This window comes from Taeniopygia guttata, chromosome 30 (assembly GCF_048771995.1).
Source record: "Taeniopygia guttata chromosome 30, bTaeGut7.mat, whole genome shotgun sequence".
Classification (NCBI taxonomy): Eukaryota; Metazoa; Chordata; class Aves; order Passeriformes; family Estrildidae; genus Taeniopygia; species Taeniopygia guttata.
In genome coordinates this window covers 4,409,720-4,429,532 of record NC_133055.1, presented here as the reverse complement: position 1 = coordinate 4,429,532, position 19,813 = coordinate 4,409,720, and the positions used below count along the sequence as shown (strand labels likewise).

The window sequence follows — 19,813 nt, the reverse complement described above, 5'->3', positions numbered from 1 at the left end:
TCCATGTGCACTCTGCATTTCCCAGAGGTTCCTTTGTTTTGCTCCTTGTGCTCAGGGTCCCCTGCACAGCCCGTGTGGCAGAGCCGGTGCCTGTCCTGCCGCAGTGTCCAAAGGCGGCCCCCCCGGCGGGCAGGGCCGGCAGCTCCCCGGGGACGGGCAGCGGCCGGGGCGTCCCGCAGCCTCCTGGGGGCCGGGGGCCACTGCCGGCCCTGCCCGGGGCTGGTGGGGTCAGGCAGTGCCCGGCGCTGAGCCCCGGCTGCCCCACAGCCCCGGCCCGGCCCTGCAGCTCCCCACAGGCCCCCAGCCCTGCTCCCGGTCCCACACCTCTGCGCCCGCTGCTGCCGCTGCCCACCACAGAGAAACCCCTGACATCCTGACCTCCTGCTTTTCCTCTCCTGGAAACTGGGAATTCAAAGTATCAGCTGGCAAATTGTCAGGATAAGACCCTGCTGAAAAACATCTCAGTCGTCTGTATTGTTCTCTTCCTCCTCTTTTCCATCATTCTTTTTCTTACCACATAGATTCCTCCTGCTGCTTCTGTCTTATCCATATTGCTGCACACTCCTCTTCACCCAATCTCTTCCCAGCACACCAACACCATCCATCCCCTGTTGTCCAAATCCCTTCTCGACTTCCCTTATTGCCCCCCTAGTGTCCATGTCCTTAATTACCTCTGGGGGAATGTGCAAACTACCTCAGCATTCTCCCAAGGGACCCTTCAGAGACATTTTGGGATCATCATCCCTTTGGCCAGGACCCCTCCCTGGCTTTCACTTTTCACCCCTCCATGGGTGCCCTGCCATGTTCACTCCCCGAAGATCCCAGGGCACTCACTGATGAGATTTTCAGTGCTCTCTCCCTGCTGACTCTTCACAGACCCCCCTGATGTGTCACTCGTCTGTCTCCTGGTCACTCCCGGGTCCCCAATCAATCCCCGGTGCCGCTGCCAGCCAAGGGAGCCGATCACCCAAAGTGGGTGAGGCACCTTCAGCTGCACTCCCTGCCCCAGGGTGTGCGGGAAAATTGACATCACCAGAGGATTCTGTCCACAAAGCAGACAGAGGAGTCCCGTGAAACTAATTTCATTTCTAAAAATGGGAGAGGCCATGGGACATTCCCCATGGGATCTCTCCAATTGTTGGAGGACACAGCCTCCTTTTCACCCTAATTCTCCTGGCCACATCTCCCTCTGCTTTCCCCATTGGCTGAAGTACTTGAGAGCTACAGACTTCCCAATCCACCTACTACATACCCAACTTAATATGCTCCCTGCTTTTATATAGCAAATGATATTCATGGCTCTATTAAGTCTTTGTTGTTCTTCTGGAAGTTCATGAATAGAGCAGGGCCTTGGCTGAGCATCAGTCTGTGTCATTAAGTGATAACATTTTCTGAAACCGATTCCTTCTCCTGTCACTCCCTTGTGTACAGCTCCCTGGCCCTCTGAGCCTTCCCCAACTGGACTCCCCGCCTCGGCCCCATCGCCCCCGCGAGGGGAATTTGGGGAGGTGGGAGTGGGGCAGCGCCAAGGCCGGGCCCCCCCGCGCTGTCCTGGCGGGAGCGGCTGCAGTGGGGACCGAGTGCGGGCGGGAGCGGCCGAGAGCCCAGCGCTGCCCCAGCCCGACCTGCCCCAGCTCCATCCCTGCCCCTCGGCTGGGATGCTGTGGGTCTGGGGGGAAGAGGGAGCCAGCAGTGGGTGCTGGGCCTGGGGGCAGGAGGAGAAGGGAAGGAGAAGCAGGCTTGAGAAACACAATGGTCAAACGATGCAGGTGGCAGGAGAGGGTGGGATTGTGCAGGAGAAGGAGGAATAGCAGGAGGAAGAGGAGTGTGAGGAAGAGTAGAGACACAGGAGGAGGAGGAGCAGAAGGAGGAAGCAGCAGTAGGTTCCACCCCTCCCTGTATCTGCAGCCTCCCTCGAGCCCCAGGACCATTTCTCCCCCCACATGCAGCAGGTGACTGTGGAGGGTGATCCAGGATTTTCTAGGGGTGAATCTTAGATTTTCTGAGCTTTCTTGTGCTAAATATTGGTGCTTTGGTTTTATGTGGCAGCTGAATCTTTATGTTTTGGAGGAGGTTTTTGCTGACTTATGATGTCTGGGGAGTTTTTGATCTGTGTCTTGGAAGTTTGTGGGATTTTTGGGCTGAATCTTGGTGTTTTGGAGGTTCTTACAGACACAAGATTCCCAATGACTTCCTGAGATGAACTTGGGCAAGGAGGAACCTCGAGTCCAAGGTGCTCTCCTCTTGTTTTTTTCCCCAAACCAGGATTTTTCATTCCCTGGCCGTTGCTGGATGGAGGAGGAGGAAAAGCCCCGGAGATGCTGCAGGAGGAGGAGCTGCAAACCCAGCCCAGGGAGCTGCGGGGAGGAAAGAGCCCCCCTGAGCCAGGAAGGCGGGCGGAGATCCAGCCGGAGCTCGGAGCTGGTAGAGAAGCCTCATTGCAGGGAGAAGCCCCACAAGTGCTTGGAATGTTGGAAGGGTTTCACCCGGAGATCCCACCTGATCGTGCACCAGAGGATCCACACCGGGGAGAGGCCCTACGAGTGTGGGGAGTGTGGGAAGAGGTTTCGGACCAGCTCCGATCTCCTCCTACATGAGCGGATTCACACAGAGGAGAGGCCCTTCCGCTGCCCGCACTGCGGGAAGGGCTTCAAGCAAAACTCCAACCTCACCGTGCACCGGCGCATCCACACCGGGAAGAGGCCCTATGAGTGTGGGAAGTGTGGGAAGGGTTTCAGACGCATGTCTGGCCTGATGGTGCACCAGGTGATCCACACTGGGGAACGGCCCTATGAGTGCTTGGAATGTGGGAAGAGCTTTGGGTGGAGCTCAGACCTGAGAATACACCAGCGCATCCACACTGGGGAGAGGCCCTATGAGTGTCCCCAGTGTGGGAAGAGGTTTCCGACCAGCTCTGATGTCCTCCTACATGAGCGGATTCACACGGAGGAGAGGCCCTTCCGCTGCCCCGACTGCGGGAAGGGCTTCAAAGAAAACTCCCACCTCACCGTGCACCGGCGCATCCACACAGGGGAGAGGCCCTACGAGTGTGGGAAGTGTGGGAAGAGCTTCTCACAGAGCTCAAACTTGACTCAGCACCAACGAAGGCACCAGTAAGGGAAGCCCTGTGAGTGCCCCGAGTGAGGGAAGAGCTTGGAGTGAGGGAAGAGAGTGAGGGAAGAGCTTGGAGTGAGGGAAGAGAGTGAGGGAAGAGCTTGGTGCGTTGCTCCAGCTCCATCCCCCATGGGAGGATCCGGGCTGGATGATCCCCAGTGACCCCCATGGGGCAGAGCTCTGCTGATCTGTGGTCCTGGTGATCCATGCTGGGTGTGGGGAAGGTGTTGGCTTCTTCTCCTTGTGCTGCTGTGATTTGGGGGGGTTCCCATGGATGGGGGATGGGAGGTGAGTGGGGGTCCTGGCGCACTGCGGGGGACTCTTAGCTCGGGGGGTCCCAGCGCTTTGGGGGAGTCAGGGAAGGGGGGAAGCAGTTCATGGGGGGGGTCCCAGTAAATTGGGGGGGGCACTGATGATAACAGGGGTTCCTGGGAGACAACGGGGGGGAAAGGACCAAACCCTAAGGGACTCCCCTAGTGCTGGTTAACCCCCCGTGCCCCCCCAGCCCTTGGGGGCCCCCACAGTCCCTGCACTGTTCCTGGGGGTCCCACGGCTCTGGGGGGTCAAAGCGGAGGGGATGGAACCTCCGTCATGGATGGGGGCACAAAGGGGATCCGGGCCCAGTGCTCAGGGGATTCGGTGCACGAGGGGGGTCCGGTCCCTGTCCCGGTGCACGGGGGTGGCGCTGCCTGGGGGGTCCCGGTGCTTGTGGGGTTCCCAGGGTTCGAGGGGGGTCCGGTCCCTATTCCGGTCCTTGGTGGGGGGGGGGCAGTACCCGGGGGGCTCCCACTGCTCCGTAATTGGGGGGTGTCAGAATCCAGGACATCCCTCTGGCTGCCCTGGATGGCTCGAGACCCTGGCAGGGGCCTCGGAGACCTTGGCATGGTGTCAAGAACACCGGTGGCTTTGGTTTTAGCCCCTGGAGAAAATTGCAAACTTTGTATGAGGAATTACAAGGCACAAGGGTTTGAGTAGCGTGGTAGGTGAATTAACACAGGGTGGAAAAGTAGAATTTTAACATTTTAAAATACGGGGTTCAATGGGACAAGGTGGAGGGATCTGGGTGTGTCCTGACCTTCTTCTCCTTCTTTTTGCCCTCTATGTCTCTCTGTGATGGTGACACTTTTCTGTTGGTTGAAGGTAGAGACACACTGTCCAACATAAATAATAGATATTGGCACGTTATTGTAAACACAGTACAGGTAGTTTTTAGTGTAGAAGGCAAACAGCGCCCTGAGGGCAGGGAGACTGCCACAGACCGACCTGCTAGACAGAGCTCAGCAGAGCGGACAAAGCTGTTAGAGAAAAGGGAAAATAAACGGCCCTGAGAAGCAAAGCTCCGCATCTCGACTCCTTCTCTGCCCACGCGGGCTGGGAGAAAAGGACTTTTCACAATCTCGGGGTCATCTTGACCCCCAGAAAACTGAGAGGGGGTCTCCACTCGTCCCAGTACCCGGTGAGGGGGGTCATTGCTTGAGGGGGGTTTGGGGGCACTGAAGGGGGTGCGGGTGCGGTTTTTGGGGGGTCCCGGCACCCCCCAGGGCAGGGTCAGTGCTCAGCAGCGGGGGCTGCCTGGGGACCCCCCCCGGCCCCCAAATCACAGCCGGGTCTCCTGCAAGGCACTGAGGGGAGGCTCGATCACCCCCCCGCCCCCACCGGCGTCGCCACAAGCCTTCCCAAAGTGTCCCCAGGTGCTCCCAAAGTGCCCTCAGAATGTCCCCGAGTCTCTGCAGAGGTGACACCGGCCTGATGACGGCCCAGTGGTGATGTTGCTCTGTGCACAGCAGCCTCGGGATGTCCTCCATGGCTCTTTGGCACCGCTCGGCCACTGCACAGCCACCGTGGCCAGGAGAGGGACAGAAGAAGAGGGTGTTGATGTCCCCAAGTGTCCCCAGCAGGTGACGCATGGCCAGGCAGGCACTGGCCTCCCACAGCTGCTCAGCCTCGGCCGCTGTGGCCACCAAGGCCGCACGGAAATCGGGACACCTCTGTTGTCCCCTCCAGGGCAGCCTCGATGCTCCTGGGGAACGCGGTGGCTTTGTCACACGCGGCCCCCAAGTCCCCCAGCAGCCCCAGGTACAGCTCCAGCCGCTGTCCCCTCCCGGTGGCCACATCCCTGCAGGCGTCGCGGAGCTCGGTGGCCGCCTTGGCCAGCCGGGCCCAGCTGTCCATGAGCCTGTCCAGCACATGCCTGGCGCTGGCCAGGGCTCTCACACAGGCCCAGGTGGTCCCTGGGGTGTCCCCGAGGTTGGCCAGGGTCCAGCCCAGGGAGGGGACAGGGCGGTGGCCCAGAGAGGGGACACGGTAGTGGTGCAGGGCGTCCTGGAGGTGAAAGATCAAGGTCCCCACAGCCACCCGCAGGAACTCTGGGGACACGGCCAGCAGCACGTCCCTGTGCGGCCTGGCCACGGTGGCCATCAGTTCTCTCAGGGTGGCCACTAGCTCGCCCAGTGTGGCCACCACGGCCACCATCGCCTCCAGCACCTGGTGGGGGGACAGCTGGGGAGGGGACAGGAGAGGTGTCAGGGACCTGGTGGCACTTGTGGCCTCCTACAGTGGCCCCTGTGCCCTCCTGTGGTCCCGTTTGTCCCCTCCCTGGAGGGCTCTGCTGTCCCCTCTGTCCCTTTTGTCACCCCCTATCCCCCACATTCCCCCCCTGTCCCCTCCTGCCACCCTCGGTCCCCTCCAGCCCCCTGCCACCCCCGTGTTCTGCTGTCCCTTCTGCCACCCCTCTGTGCCCTCTGCCACCCCCGTGTCCCCCCTGTCTTTTCCCGCCCCCCCACCAGGATTGTCGCACCTCGCGGGGCTCCATGGCCGCTGGGGACACTCCGGGGAGGGGACACAGCTGGGGACAGTTGGGGACATGCGGGAATGCGGCGCGGCCGGAGAGGGGAAACAGGAAGAGGTGACGTCATCGCCCTGGCCCCGCCCCACCTTGGGCCGCTTTTGGGGGGTCCTGAGGAGATTTTGAGGAGGTCCTAGATGAGCTTTGAAGGATCCCAGGTGAGGGTTTGGGGTGTCCCAGGTGAGGTTTAGGGGTCCCAGGTGAAGTTTGGGGGGTCCCAGCTGAGAATTCCCAAGGATTTGGGGTTTCTCAGCTGCCCAGGTGAGGTCTGGGGGTCCTAGGAGAAGTTTGGGCATCTCAGGTGAGGTTTGGAGGGTTCCAGGTGAGGTTTGTGGGGTCCTGAGAAGATTTTGGAGTGGTGCAGGGGAGCTTTAGGGGGTCCCAGGTGAGAATTCCCAAAGATTTGGGGGTTGCCAGGTGAACACAGCTCAGGGGGGCCGAGGAGGGAGGGGCTGGGGAGGTTTTGGGGTGTGTCCCATGGGTGGGGGAGGGGCGGTGAGGGAGGGTCCGGGGGAATTTAGGGGGGTGGGAGCGGCAGGACAAACCCCCAAACACTGACCACGCCCTCTTTAGACCCCGCCCCGTGTTTTAAACCCGCCCCATGCTGCTGGACACACCCACCGAGCGCCCCGGGCCCTCAGGCCCCGCCCCTCCCATTTCCCAGCTCCGGGTTCTGGCCCCGCCCCCTCCTGAAGCCCCACCCCAAATGAGCCTTGGCCCCGCCCCCGGATAGATTTTTATCAATGGAAACCAAAAATCGCCACGAATCGACCCAAAAATTTAAACCCAGGGGAGTGGGGGAGAGGGACCACACCTGTGATGTCACGGGGGAGGGGCCAGGTGGGATTTTGGGGGGCTCTAGGTGGGCTTTTGGGGAGTCCAAATGAGTTTGGGTAGTGCCAGATGTTCCTGGGTGGGTCCAAGTGGGTTTGGGGGAGTCCTGGTTGGTTTTGGAGGTCCCAGGTGGGTTTAGAGGGGGATCCAGGTGAGTTTTAGCGGGATCCCAGTGAGTTCTGGGGGGCCCAGTGAGTTTGGGGGGCGAGTCCAGCTGTCCCTGGGTGGGTCCAGGTGGGTTTTGGGTGGGTCCAGGTGGTTTTGTGCAGTCCCAGGTGTTATTTGGGGGGATCCAGGTGTTCCTGGGGGGTCCTGCTGTGTTCAGGAGGCATCCAGGTGTTCCTGGAGTGTGGTAGATAGGGACAGGCGAACGGAAGATCTCGGGTTGTGACGGAAAGAAAGACCCTTCCCCCTTCTCCCCGCTTCACGTTATCTATTAACCCCAGAGCATGTAACCACACCTAACCCAGTAGTTTTCCACTCCTGACTAACCCTAGGGACCCTACAACCCCCCTCTGACGTAGCAAAGTCCCCCAAGACTATTTAAACCCATGAGATAAGATAATAAATGCTTTTGACCGTCCACCACATTGGTGTCTGCGTGTGTTGCTAGTCCGAGTAGCCCGGGTGAGGCCGGGCTGCCGTGCTGTCTTCTTGCAACCAGGTCGCCGTTGTCTCTCATAAAGGCAACAAATCTGGTGCCGAAACCCGGGAAGAGAAATTCACTCGGGTAGCGGGATTCGCCTGGACAGGGGCAGCGGCCGGAGCGGTCAGACCGTATCTTGGCGCAGGGAGACGTCCCAGGACCCGCGAGCGTCATGGACAGCATCGCCAGGGTCGTAAGTTTGATTTATAAGCAATGGGGTATCGAGTGTCAGCTCAAAGACTTTTTTCTTTCCATAGCAAGGCTGCTTGAGCTTGGGGCGACTGAATGCCCAGTGGATGCTATGCATCCGAGAATTTGGGAAAAATGCACAGCCACGCTGGCCGAGGACACGAAATCCTCAGGCAGTGGCAAGAGCCTTAAAGCGTGGGGCAAAGTAGAGAAAGCCCCGCGCAGAGCAATAAAAGAGCAGGAGACGTGGAGCGCGGCGCTTGCGTGTTTATTAGTTGGACCCGGGCTCAGGGTGGGGGCGGGAACGCAGACCGCCCCTGAAGACGATCCGCCCGGTAGCGGGGACCCGGGGGGGCCCGGCGCATCACCTCCTTCCCCGGATCAGAGCCCAATCCCTGCCACGGAAACCCCCCAAAAAACTGCAGCTTCCCCGTCCGTCCCGCCACCTCCGGTCCACGACCCGTTGCCGGAGGTTCAGCAGCGCGCGGAATGCTTTCGGCGAGGGCTGGCAGGGGAAGCCAGAGGTGCAGAAACCGCAGCTCGGGAAGAGACCCTACCCACGCCGCCACCTCACCGCTTTCAAAATGGCGCTGGCCGCCAAGGAGAGGGGCGGGGCGCGGGCGGTCTCAGCGTGAAAAGCCGGGAGGCGTGTGATCTCAGGGATGCGCGTGCGCGGGATAAAGAGGCGGAGAGCGGCAGAGAGCACGGAGCCAATCGGCAGCCGCGCCTGACGCAGCTACCATGTAAGGGAGAGACCTCTCCCTGCAGGAGGCAGGGCGAGCCGGGGGGGCGGGAGCGGCGCCACCCCCGCGGGGAGGAGAGAGCTCGGAGCTGGACAAAAAGGAACCGAGCCCCGGAAATGCGCCGGCATTCGACTTCCGACTCGGAGTCCAGCAGCAGCTCCGCCAGCTCGGAAGAGCTGACGGAGGCCGGCTATGATTCTGAGACGGAAGAAACAGAGCCAACGCAATTTAAGACAAAACCGAGTAAAGCTCTAAGCCGCACCAAAAAGCGGTCACAATACGAACCAGCCCAGTTTACCAGCTGGAGAGAAATATCCTTTTGGGGCTGCGGGAGAAAAGGGCATCTCGCCAAGGAATGCGGGTCCCAGCCCCAGGGAAACAAGACAGGGGGGGGCGTGCGGGGCGCACGCAGCCTCCTCCCACCGCAAATACAAGGCGGCCCATCTATGCCAACCCCCAGTGGGGCGGGAAGTCCTTATACCTCATACCCTGCCGGCGATACAATTGCAGAGTCTCCAAACACAGCCCGCGGTACCCTCGTACCCACTACCACTGCAGACAGCGCCTGTACCGCAGGGTCAGCAGGGGACGCCCCAGAACGGGACCCCTGGGTGGCCCTGGCCATGAAAATAGGGAAAGAGCCCCCAAGGGTGTGGGGGACATGCCGCCTTTATAGCAGTCAGGACCCCCATGTAATAGAGCTTCAGCTTTGGGCAGACACAGGAGCAGACTGCTCGATCTTGCCCCAAGCCCTGTGGCCCCGACACTGGCAATGCAAAGAAGTCCCTGCAGTGAACGGAGTGGGAGGGCCGTCCCGAGCTTGGAAAAGCACCCAATTTATAGCTATAACGCTTCAGATAAAAAAGAGGACAGAATCAGGTGGTGTCCACTCAGGTCAATCAAACCTGACCTTCAGAACAAAACTAACGAAAAGCTGTGAGTTTCAGTTTGCAGGACACGCTCGTGGACCGTCCCCGTGATGCATACACCCCTGCTCCAGAGGGAGATGACGGACCACCAAACCGTCAGACAAAACCCGAGAGTCCCACACCGGTGAGACCCAGACATGCACAGTGTCTCTGTGCAATTTTGCTGTTGGGGCTTGTGGCCGGAGGGCAAGCCGACCCAGGCCACTACCCTCACCAGCCAATTAGGTGGGTCATGCAACATCTTTCAAGGGACAAGGTGTTCAAAGAGATCACCACAGCAAACACCCCATCCTTCGTGTTCCACATAGCCAACCTGTTTAGAAGCTACCTTTCTAACCCTAAACGAAACCAAACCGAACCTGACTAACTCCTGTTAATATTGCTATAATGCTAAACCCCCTTTCTACGAAGGCATTGCTTTAGATACTCCCTTCAGTTACTCCACAGCCAGTGCCCCCCACCAGTGCAGATGGGACACTCCCCGCAGAGAAATCACCCTGAGTCAAATCACAGGACAGGGCAGATGTTTTGGAAATGCAACCTTGGCAAAGCAGAAAGGCAACTTCTGCACTAAAGTTGTCAAGCCCAACAGAAAAACCAATAAGTGGGTGGTCCCATCTGCATCTGGGATGTGGGTTTGCCAGAGATCCAGAGTGAGTCCTTGTGTGTTCCTTGCCAAATTTAATGACTCTATCGACTTCTGTGTCCAAGTTCTGATTGTTCCTAGGGTCCTGTACCACTCAGACGAAGAGATATACCACCTTCTCGAGGAACCTGACAGACTCCACAAAAGAGAAATAATCACAGGTATAACCATCACAATGCTGCTCGGCCTGGGAGCAGCTGGCACAGCCACGGGTGTCTCAGCCATCACGACCCAACAGCACGGACTGTCTCAGCTGCAAATGACCATCGACGAAGACCTGCAGAGGATCGAGAAATCCATCTCCTATCTAGAGAAATCAGTCTCTTCGCTTTCAGAAGTGGTTTTACAAAATAGGCGAGGACTGGACCTCTTGTTCATGCAACAAGGAGGACTGTGTGCAGCCTTGAAAGAGGAGTGCTGCTTTTATGCAGATCATACGGGAGTCGTTAAAGACTCCATGGCAGAACTCCGAGATAGACTGGCTCAGAGAAAGAGAGACAGGGAAACCCAACAGAGCTGGTTTGAATCCTGGATTAATCGATCACCTTGGCTCACCACTTTAATTTCCGCCCTGGTAGGTCCACTGGCAATACTGCTTTTGGCTGTTACCATAGGACCATGCCTGCTGAACAAACTAGTCTCATTTGTTCAGGCCCGTCTAGAAAGGGCGAACATTTTGTTCATAGGCCACCAACAAATGCTGTAAACCAAAAACTGCAAACACAGTCAGTCGCAAAAGCCTTCAAGACTTGCCTTGAAAAAATTACTCAGGTTTACAAAACCACCATTTCCTTACCAAGTTACAAGTTTGTACCTCACTCCAGTGCCTATATCTACAACTACCTCATTTAATATATGATAAGGGGAGAGGAGATGTAGTAGTAGGGACAGGCGAATGGAAGATCTCGGGATGTGATGGAAAGAGAGACCCTTCCCCCTTTCTCCCTGCTTCACGTTATCTATTAACCCCAGAGCATGTAACCACACCTAACCCAGTAGTTTTCCACTCCCGACTAACCCTAGAGACCCTACCAAACCCCCCTCTGACGTAGCAAAGTCCCCCAAGACTATTTAAACCCATGAGATAAGATAATAAAGGCTTTTCGACCGTCCACCAAATTGGTGTCTGCGTGTGTCGTTAGCCCGAATGGCCCGGACAGGCCGACCGCCGTGCTGTCTTCTTGGAACCAGGTCGCCGTTGTCTTTCATAAAGGCAACAGGACTGGGAGAGGGTTTAGGCGTACTGGGGAGGTGGGGGAAGACTGGAAGGGGGTTGTGGGATTCTGAAAGGGATGGAAGACGCTTTGGTGGGTCCTGGGTAGGTGAGGAAGGGATCATGGCGAGTTTCAGGGGGTCCTGGGTGGACTGGGAGCAATCAGGAGGGTGCTTGGAGAGGCTTGGGGTGTCAGTGAGAGGTTTTGGGGGGTCCTGATGCCTGCAGACCTCCCAGAGATGCCGCTGGACGCCACCGGCAGCAAGATGCAGACGGGGATCAGGGACTACGAGTTGGGCTTTGTCTTCCTGGTGCTGGGGCTCGGCTTCTACATGTGCAAGTGGGTCAAGGGGGGTCCCGGGGGTCATGTCCCCTCTCCCCAAGACTGTGGGTGCTCCACCTGGGGCCCCCAGACCGGTGTCACCCCTGTTTCTCTGCCCACAGAGCTCCTGAGCCGCCGCCGGCCGCAGAGCTTCCCTGTGGCCTCGGGCCTAGCCGGGATACCCCGCTCCGTCCCCACGCTGATTTTGGGGGGTCCTGTGTACCCCCAGCCCTGCTGTCACTCTGCCCCTGCCCGCCTGCTCCCAGTGTTCCCAGTAACGCTTCCCAGTTAAACCCAGCCCAGTTTGTGGGGGGCACTGGGGAGGGACTTGGGGGGACCCCACGGCGGGGCCGGCACTGGGCAGGGAGGGCGGGGTCCGGGTGGGGAACACTGCCTGCTGCGGGTCTGCCCGGCAACTGCTGAGTCATCAGCGCCGCTCTCTCTGATTGGCTGACTCTTGTCCACTGCATTCTCTCATTGGCTGAGGAGAGGCCCGGGAGTGCAGAGAAGGAACGGGAGAGATCCCGCCCCGAGCAGCGGCACGGGGACAACAGACCCAGCCCGGGCACAGGGAGGGAATTTATTACCAACCAAACCACGGCAGCACGAGGAGAAGGGAAAGAAATCCCTCCAACACCTTCCCCCCACCCAACGGGGATCACCCACAACAGGGATATCCACCAGGGAGAGACGGGGACATCCGAGATTAGACCAAAGCCAATTTTATTGTGTGTACCAGGTTTTTATACAGGGATTTCCTTGTACGGTGCTTATATAGGGCTCTGTTTTTGGTAACAATTTCCCATTGGTTACACATTCCTCATGACATGACATCACCTGGTAACATTATCTTATCACAAAGTCTCACACCACGTTGCTCGGTCACTCCTTGCCCATGGAGACTTAAACTGTGTCTGTGTCTCTCCCAGTTTCTGCTCAGTCAGGCCTCAGATATCGAGCCCCTTTATCAGCTCCATTGCTTTACTCTCTGTTTTATTCCCCATACGGGGGCACCAGGGCTCTGCCCAACGGGGGTCACTGGGGATCATCCAGCCCGGATCCTACTATGGGGGATGGAGCTGCAGCAGCGCACCAAGCTCTTCCCTCACTCTCTTCCCTCACTCCAAGCTCTTCCCTCACTCGGGGCACTCACAGGGCTTCCCTTAGTGGTGCCTCCGTTGGTGCCGGGTCAAGTGAGAGCTCCTGGAGAAGCTCTTCCCACACTCCCCACACTCGAAGGGCCTCTCCCCGGTGTGGATGTGCTGGTGTGTTCTCAGGTGTGAGCTCCACCCAAAGCTCTTCCCACATTCCAAGCACTCGTAGGGCCGTTCCCCAGTGTGGATCACCATGTGCTGGATCAGGCCAGACATTTGTCTGAAACCCTTCCCACACTTCCCACACTCATAGGGCCTCTCCCCGGTGTGGATGCGCCGGTGCACGGTGAGGCTGGAGTTGTGCTTGAAGCCCTCCCCGCAGTCGGGGCAGCGGAAGGGCCTCTCCTCTGTGTGAATCCGCTCATGTAGGAGGAGATTGGAGCTGGTCTGAAACCTCTTCCCACACTCCCCACACTCGTAGGGCCTCTCCCCAGTGTGGATCCTCTGGTGCCGGATCAGGTTGGAGCTCCGACTGAAACCCTTCCCACATTCCAAGCACTTGTGGGGCTTCTCCCTGCCATGAGGCTTCTCCACCAGCTCCGAGCTCCGGCTGGATCTCCGCCCGCCTTCCTGGCTCAGGGGGGCTCTTTCCTCCCCGCAGCTCCCTGGGCTGGGTTTGCAGCTCCTCCTCCTGCAGCATCTCTGGGGCTTTTCCTCCTCCTCCTCCATCAAGACACGCCCAGGGAATGAAAAATCCTGGTTTGGGGAAAAAAACAAGAGGAGAGCACCTTGGACTGGAGATTCCTCCTTGCTCCAGTTTATCTCAGGAAGTCATTGGGAAACTTGTGTCTGTAAGAACCTCCAAAACACCAAGATTTAGCCCAAAAATCCCACAAACTTCAAGATACAGATCAAAAAGTCCCCAAACATCACAACTCAGCAAAAACCTCCCCCAAAACATAAAGATTCAGCTGCCACATAAAACCAAAGCACCAACATTTAGCCCAAGAAAGCTCAGAAACACCAAGATTCACCCCATGAAAATCCTGGATCCCCCTCCACAGTCACCTGCTGCATGTGGGGGGAGCAACGCTCCTGGGGCTGGGGGGAGACAGCTTATACATGGAGGGGTGGAACCTACTGCTGCTACCTCTTTCTGCTCCTTCTCCTCCTCCTGTGTCTCTGCTCTTCCTCACACTCCTCTTCCTCCTGATATTCCTCCTTCCCCTGCACAATCCCACCTTCTCCTGCCACCTGCATCGTTTGACCATTCTGTTCCTCAAGCCTGCTTCTCCTTCCCTTCTCCTCCTGCCCCCAGGCCCAGCACCCACTGCCGGCTCCCTCTTCCCCCCAGACCCACAGCATCCCAGCCGAGGGGCAGGGATGGAGCTGGGGCAGGTCGGGCTGGGGCAGCGCTGGGCTCTCGGCCGCTCCCGCCCGCACTCGGTCCCCACTGCAGCCGCTCCCGCCAGGACAGCGCGGGGGGGCCCGGCCTTGGCGCTGCCCCACTCCCACCTCCCCAAATTCCCCTCGCAGGGGCGATGGGTCCAAGGGGGGAGTCCAGGTGGGGAAGGCTCAGAGGGCCAGGAAGCTGTAAACAAGGGAGTGACAGGAGAAGGAATCGGTTTCAGAAAATGTTATCACTTAATGACACAGACTGCTGCTCAGCCAAGGCCCTGCTCAGTTCATGAACTTCCAGAAGAACAACAAAGACTTAACAGAGCCATGAATATCATTTGCTATATAAAAGCAGGGAGCATATTAAGGGAGTATGTAGTAGGTGGATTGGGAAGTCTGTAGCTCTCAAGTGCTTCAGCCAATGGGGAAAGCAGAGGGAGATGTGGCCAGGAGAATTAGGATGAAAAGGAGGCTGTGTCCTCCAACAATTGGAGAGATCCCATGGGGAATGTCCCATGGCCTCTCCCATTTTTAGAAATGAAATTAGTTTCACAGGACTCCTCTGTCTGCTTTGTGGACAGAAACCTCTGGTGATGTCAATTTTTCCGCACACCCTGGGGCAGGGAGTGCAGCTGAAGGTGCCTCACCCACTTTGGGTGATCGGCTCCCTTGGCTGGCGGCGGCACCGGGGATTGATTGGGGACCCAGGAGTGACCAGGAGACAGACGAGTGACACATCAGGGGGGTCTGTGAAGAGTCAGCAGGGAGAGAGCACTGAAAATCTCATCAGTGAGTGCCCTGGGATCTTCGGGGAGTGAACATGGCAGGGCACCCATGGAGGGGAGAAAAGGGAAAGCCAGGGAGGGCTCCTGGCCAAAGGGATGATGATCCCAAAATGTCTCTGAAGGGTCCCTTGGGAGAATGCTGAGGTAGTTTGCACATTCCCCCAGAGGTAATTAAGGACATGGACACCCAGGGGGGGCAATAAGGGAAGTGGAGAAGGGATTCGGACAACAGGGGATGGATGGTGTTGGTGTGCTGGGAAGGGATCAGGTGAAGGGGAGTGTGCAGCAATATGGTTCAGGCAAGAAGCAGCAGGAGGAATCTATGTGGTAAGAAAAAGGATGATGGAAAAGAGGAGGAAGAGAAAAATACTCAGGATTGGGATGTTTTTCAGCAGGGTCTTATCCTGACAATTTGCCAGCTGATACTTTGAATTCCCAGTTTCCAGGAGAGGAAAAGCAGGAGGTCAGGATGTCAGGGGTTTCTCTGTGGTGGGCAGCGGCAGCAGCGGGCGCAGAGGTGTGGGACCGGGAGCAGGGCTGGGGGCCTGTGGGGAGCTGCGGGGCCGGGCCGGGGCTGTGGGGCAGCCGGGGCTCAGCGCCGGGCGCTGCCTGAGCCCACCAGCCCCGGGCAGGGCTGGCAGTGGCCCCCGGCCCCCAGGAGGCTGCGGGACGCCCCGGCTGCTGCCCGGCCCCGGGGAGCTGCCGGCCCTGCCCGCCGGGGGGGCCGCCTTTGGACACTGCGGCAGGACAGGCACCGGCTCTGCCATCCGGGCTGTGCAGGGGACCCTGAGCACAAGGAGCAAAACAAAGGAACATCTGGGAAATGCAGAGTGCACATGGAAGGATCAGGATTTTCTGTGAAGGATTTGGCTTGGGTCCCTGCAGAAAGGAAAGATTTTGCAGAAAGCTCAGCAGCTCTCAGAGGATGAGCACCCACAGGCAGTGACCGGGGCTGCAGGAGTGGCACAAGAAGGCCCTGCAGCACTTGGGCACAAAGGCACAGCAGCTGAAGGCAAAGAGGGATGAGCAAAAGGCCAAGCTGAAGGCAAAGGCCGTGGCAGAGTTCCCACAGCCCCTGAGGGACCAACCCCAGGGCCCAAGGGGGCCCCAGCACCCAGGGGACGGCGTCGGCCACAAGCACCTGGCAGAGGCATTGCCCTCCTGGCCAGGGCAGAGCCCACCCAAACAGCCCCTGGGAAGGAGTCAGGGCTCCAGCTGCAGCCCACAAGGACACTGCAAGCACAGACAGCAGCACCCTCAGGAGGAGCGAGTCCAGCCCTGCATGGACATGGATTGTCAGGGCTCTCTGAGCTCCCATCCCACCGGGGACCCACCACACTGCAGCCCTGGAGAACATCCAGGCTGGGTCTGCATCCAGAGGAGGCCTCTCCTGATGGACACAGGGGCCTCTCCATCCACTCTGAATCTTGCACCTAAGGCAGGAAAATTGTAAAGGAATGTTTTCATTATTAAGGGAATAAATGGGAAAGCTGAGCTGTGGGGGATAGTTTGAAATAAACTAAGTTGTTTTCTCTTCCTACTGTGATTGTTATTAACTAGGAAGGAATTTGATGGTGGCATTGTAATATTGTAAAAGGTGATACAGAGGCTATTGCTGCTGTACCTTTGTGTCAAATGTCTGGCACGGCCTATGCTGAAGGGAACCCAGAGGTGTGGGCAGCCCCAGAGGGAAAATTTAATTTGGATCCTCTCCAAATTACTTGGAAGCAACCAGGAGAAGTGGGGGCTAAAAGCAACACCCTGTTCCAGGGGAGGGAAGGAAGGGCTCACAGCCTGGTATGGAGTCCCTGCTAAAGGCAGGGCTTTTGGAGCCAGAGATGTCTCCCTACAGCACTCCTATCCTGCCAGTCAGGGAATCTGATGGCTCCAATCAGGAGCACAAGAACAAGTGGTAGAAAAAGCCTCTGTGAAATGGCTGAATTTCCTGCCAAAAAAATCTTTTGAGTATCGGAAAAAGAAGTGCAAATCATAGAGAAAAAGGTTAAATTTTGGGACATAATTTGACTGATCGTTTGTGGCGTACTGACCCAGAGAGGGTCTGGGCAATCTCAGAAGTAACCTTATCCAGGACCAAAAAGGAGCTGCGACAATTGTGAGATTTAACAGGGAATTACACAGCCTGGATTGAGGATTCTCTGTTCCAGCCAGAACATTGTAGGACTTTGTAACCCCAGACAGCCTACACGTTGTATGGACAGGAGAAAGAGAATAAAACTTGAGAAAATGAAAAACCAAAAATATTGATGCCTCAACTGTGGCTCTTCCAGACTCAGAAAAGAAATTGGAATTGTAGGTGAATATTCAACAGGGCCATGCCAAAGGAATTCTTGGGCCAAAATGTTTCATCCAGTGGCCACAGTGGCCTCATTGCCTGCAGAATTGTGCAGCCACAGCTTCAACGAGAACGGAGGCCCAAAACCTGATGACAACAGGATCTCCAACTGTTCCAGTCTGCCATCAAGTTCAAGCTTTGATAACCAAAAGAGCCTCGCAATGGATGAGCAGTGCTCGGTTATTACAGTGTGAAACTTGTTCAGTGGCACAGGAGGATTCAGAACTGAGGACAGGGGAAGGGTTTAACACAGCCTCCTGTTTGAACAGCCCCCAGAGGGGCTGGGAAGAAACCCAGCACTGCATTCAAGTGACACAGCTCCAGACCCAGCCTGGCGGAGATTCAGGACACATTGCCTGGCCTGAGGCAGAAAATGTCTTTGGGGATGGCTCTTCAAGGGCAGCAGAAGGGAAAAGAGTTCCAAGACACGCTGTTATTGAGGAAAGGGAATCAGACAAAGCCCCCCATGGGGGGGGTTACCCCCCATGGTCAGCTCAACCGGCACAGCTGTGTGTGCTTGTAAGAGCCTGGAACTGAAATGCCCTGAGCAGGAAGGCTTCAATATCTTCTGGTGACACCATCTCACCTAACAGGGGGGCAAAAGCAATTCTGATTGCTCAGCAACCACTGAATGAAATAATTAATATAGAAGGGATTGTGGAAGTCATAGACTCAGACAGCAGAGCTCATTTTACAGGAAAGATCCTCCAGGGGGTTATGGCAGCTTTAGGAGTACAATGGGACCTCCAGAACCCCTGGCACCCCCAGAGCTCAGGCTGGGTACAAAGAATGAAATGGGATGGAAAGAAACACCTTTGGAAGCTGGGGATAGAAACCAAGATGCCATGGGTACGGCTTTTGCCATTGGCTTGGGCAAGAAGAGAGCCAGACCCAGGGCAGATATTCAATCATGTCTCCTTGCAATTGATCTCGGGAATTCCTTACCCTGGGAATTCTCCATCTAGTGCAGGGTGGAGATAAGGGATGCACATTTAAAGCAGTCTGTGCCCAGAATCCTGTCTCTGGTGCAATCTCTCCCCCAGGAAGCTGGGCTGGCACAGAGCCTGCCTTGGCACTTTGCTGTTGCCAACATCCCAGCAGGACATCGGCTCCTGCCTAAGGAGTGCAGAGCAGCACCACTGGTGGCCAAGTGGCGTGGCCCGTGCCAAGTGGCCCCGAGGCCAGAAACAGCCGCCAGCACAGCTGAGCACGGGGGGACCCCTCAGCCTCGGCTCCAGGTCTCTGCAGCCCCGGAGATTTGCACTTCCCGCCTGCAGCAGGAGGATGGGAGGCCCCCACTGAGCTGCACTGAAGGCAGCGCAGCAGCAGCCAGGGCTCCACAGCGGGGCAAGGCCCTGGGCCTGCCCACACATCCTCTGCTGAAATCCTCGGCCTGGCCACCCTCCTTTGGCAGCTCCAGCCACCGGGGACAGCCCTTGCTGCCACTGCTGCAGCTTCAGCGCTCTCTGGGCCTGCCCTGCCACAGCTGCTGGGCAAGAGCAGGGACAATTCCACTCTGGCTCTCACTTACACTCACACACTGCCCTGCCTGCCATGGCATTGATGGAAAATACACCAGCTCATAGACTTTAACATTGTTCACCTTTCATTTCTCTACTCAGGCTTGCTTTGCCTTGGCCCTGGGGAAAGAAATGTTAAAGGTTTTGTTAAGGGATGTTGCACCACTCAATGGAGATGAGTTTAACACCTCAACACACTGGGAATGGCCCAAAAGATACCCACAAAGATAACGACCAGCAGCAAAACATCAACCCCAGCAGCAAACAGCAACCAACACCTACCCCAGACACTGCCAGGGCTGCAGACACCTGGTCTGCAAAAGGCTGAGAAGGAAATCCAGCACTTCCCACCTCATTAACAGCTGAAGCAAAGAAATCTGCACAACTTGAAACTACAGAACATTAAACCAGTGGATTTAGATTGCTTTAGACTGTATTAAGTTAGGGAAAAATCGAGTAAAACCCACGTATCATGGAACGATTTTCTCTGCACACCCGGGCTATGTGGGGATTGAATGATTTCTGCAGCACATCCTGGCCAGAATTAAGGAATGCCTTGACTCTTCCACTATACATAGTGGTGGAGTTTTTTTTTTTTCCTGCAGTTTCAGTGCAAAGTTTATAGCATTGGAGTATTTTTTGTAATAATCCTACTTCTATATTGCCGGTTAGGTTTCGGTAGGGATGTGAGAAGGAGTTTTTACTCCGAGGAGAAGGAGAAGAAAGTGAATTGCTTTGGAATTTTTTTGTCTGTGTTTTATGTGGCTCTTAAAAATACCAAAATTTTGGTCTGCGTTTTTCAACGTTCACCTTTAGGCTGCACTTCGCAAAACTAGAAGAGACTTAAATGTGACCCTTTTACCCATAAACAGTAAACACACGATCTGAAGGAAAAAAAATCAGCTGGTTGTGGGGGGGCCACATGTGAGGCTGCTCTGGAAGAGAAGCTGCATTCCAGGCACCCAGGAGGAGCTTTAGAAATGCAAATCTGCACTGCTGGGGCAGAGTGGGGAAAAATGTACCTGGCTCTTCTTGCCTGGGGCAGGAATTGGCTGATTCCCTCTGCCCCTCACCCCAAGCTCTGCCTGCTTGCACAGATGGAATCTGCACGGCTGAAGGCAGAGCCCATGGTGAGGATCTGACTCTGAAACAGAAATGGCTGAGGCTGCAAAGGGAAACAGC

General features: G+C 56.8%; 2 protein-coding genes across 2 annotated transcripts in view; one reads left to right on the top strand and one right to left on the bottom strand.

The window, feature by feature from the left end:
- Positions 1-19,813, bottom strand: part of LOC140680876 (uncharacterized) — a 570,776-nt gene that overhangs the window by 72,270 nt on the left and 478,693 nt on the right. The window contains exon 15 of the mRNA XM_072919761.1: positions 12,656-13,160. Coding sequence (XP_072775862.1) covers positions 12,656-13,160 — 505 coding nt within the window. The remainder of the gene's footprint in view (positions 1-12,655; positions 13,161-19,813) is intronic.
- The window catches only part of LOC140680884 (uncharacterized), a 421,560-nt gene that overhangs the window by 199,479 nt on the left and 202,268 nt on the right, over positions 1-19,813 (top strand). The window lies entirely within an intron of this gene.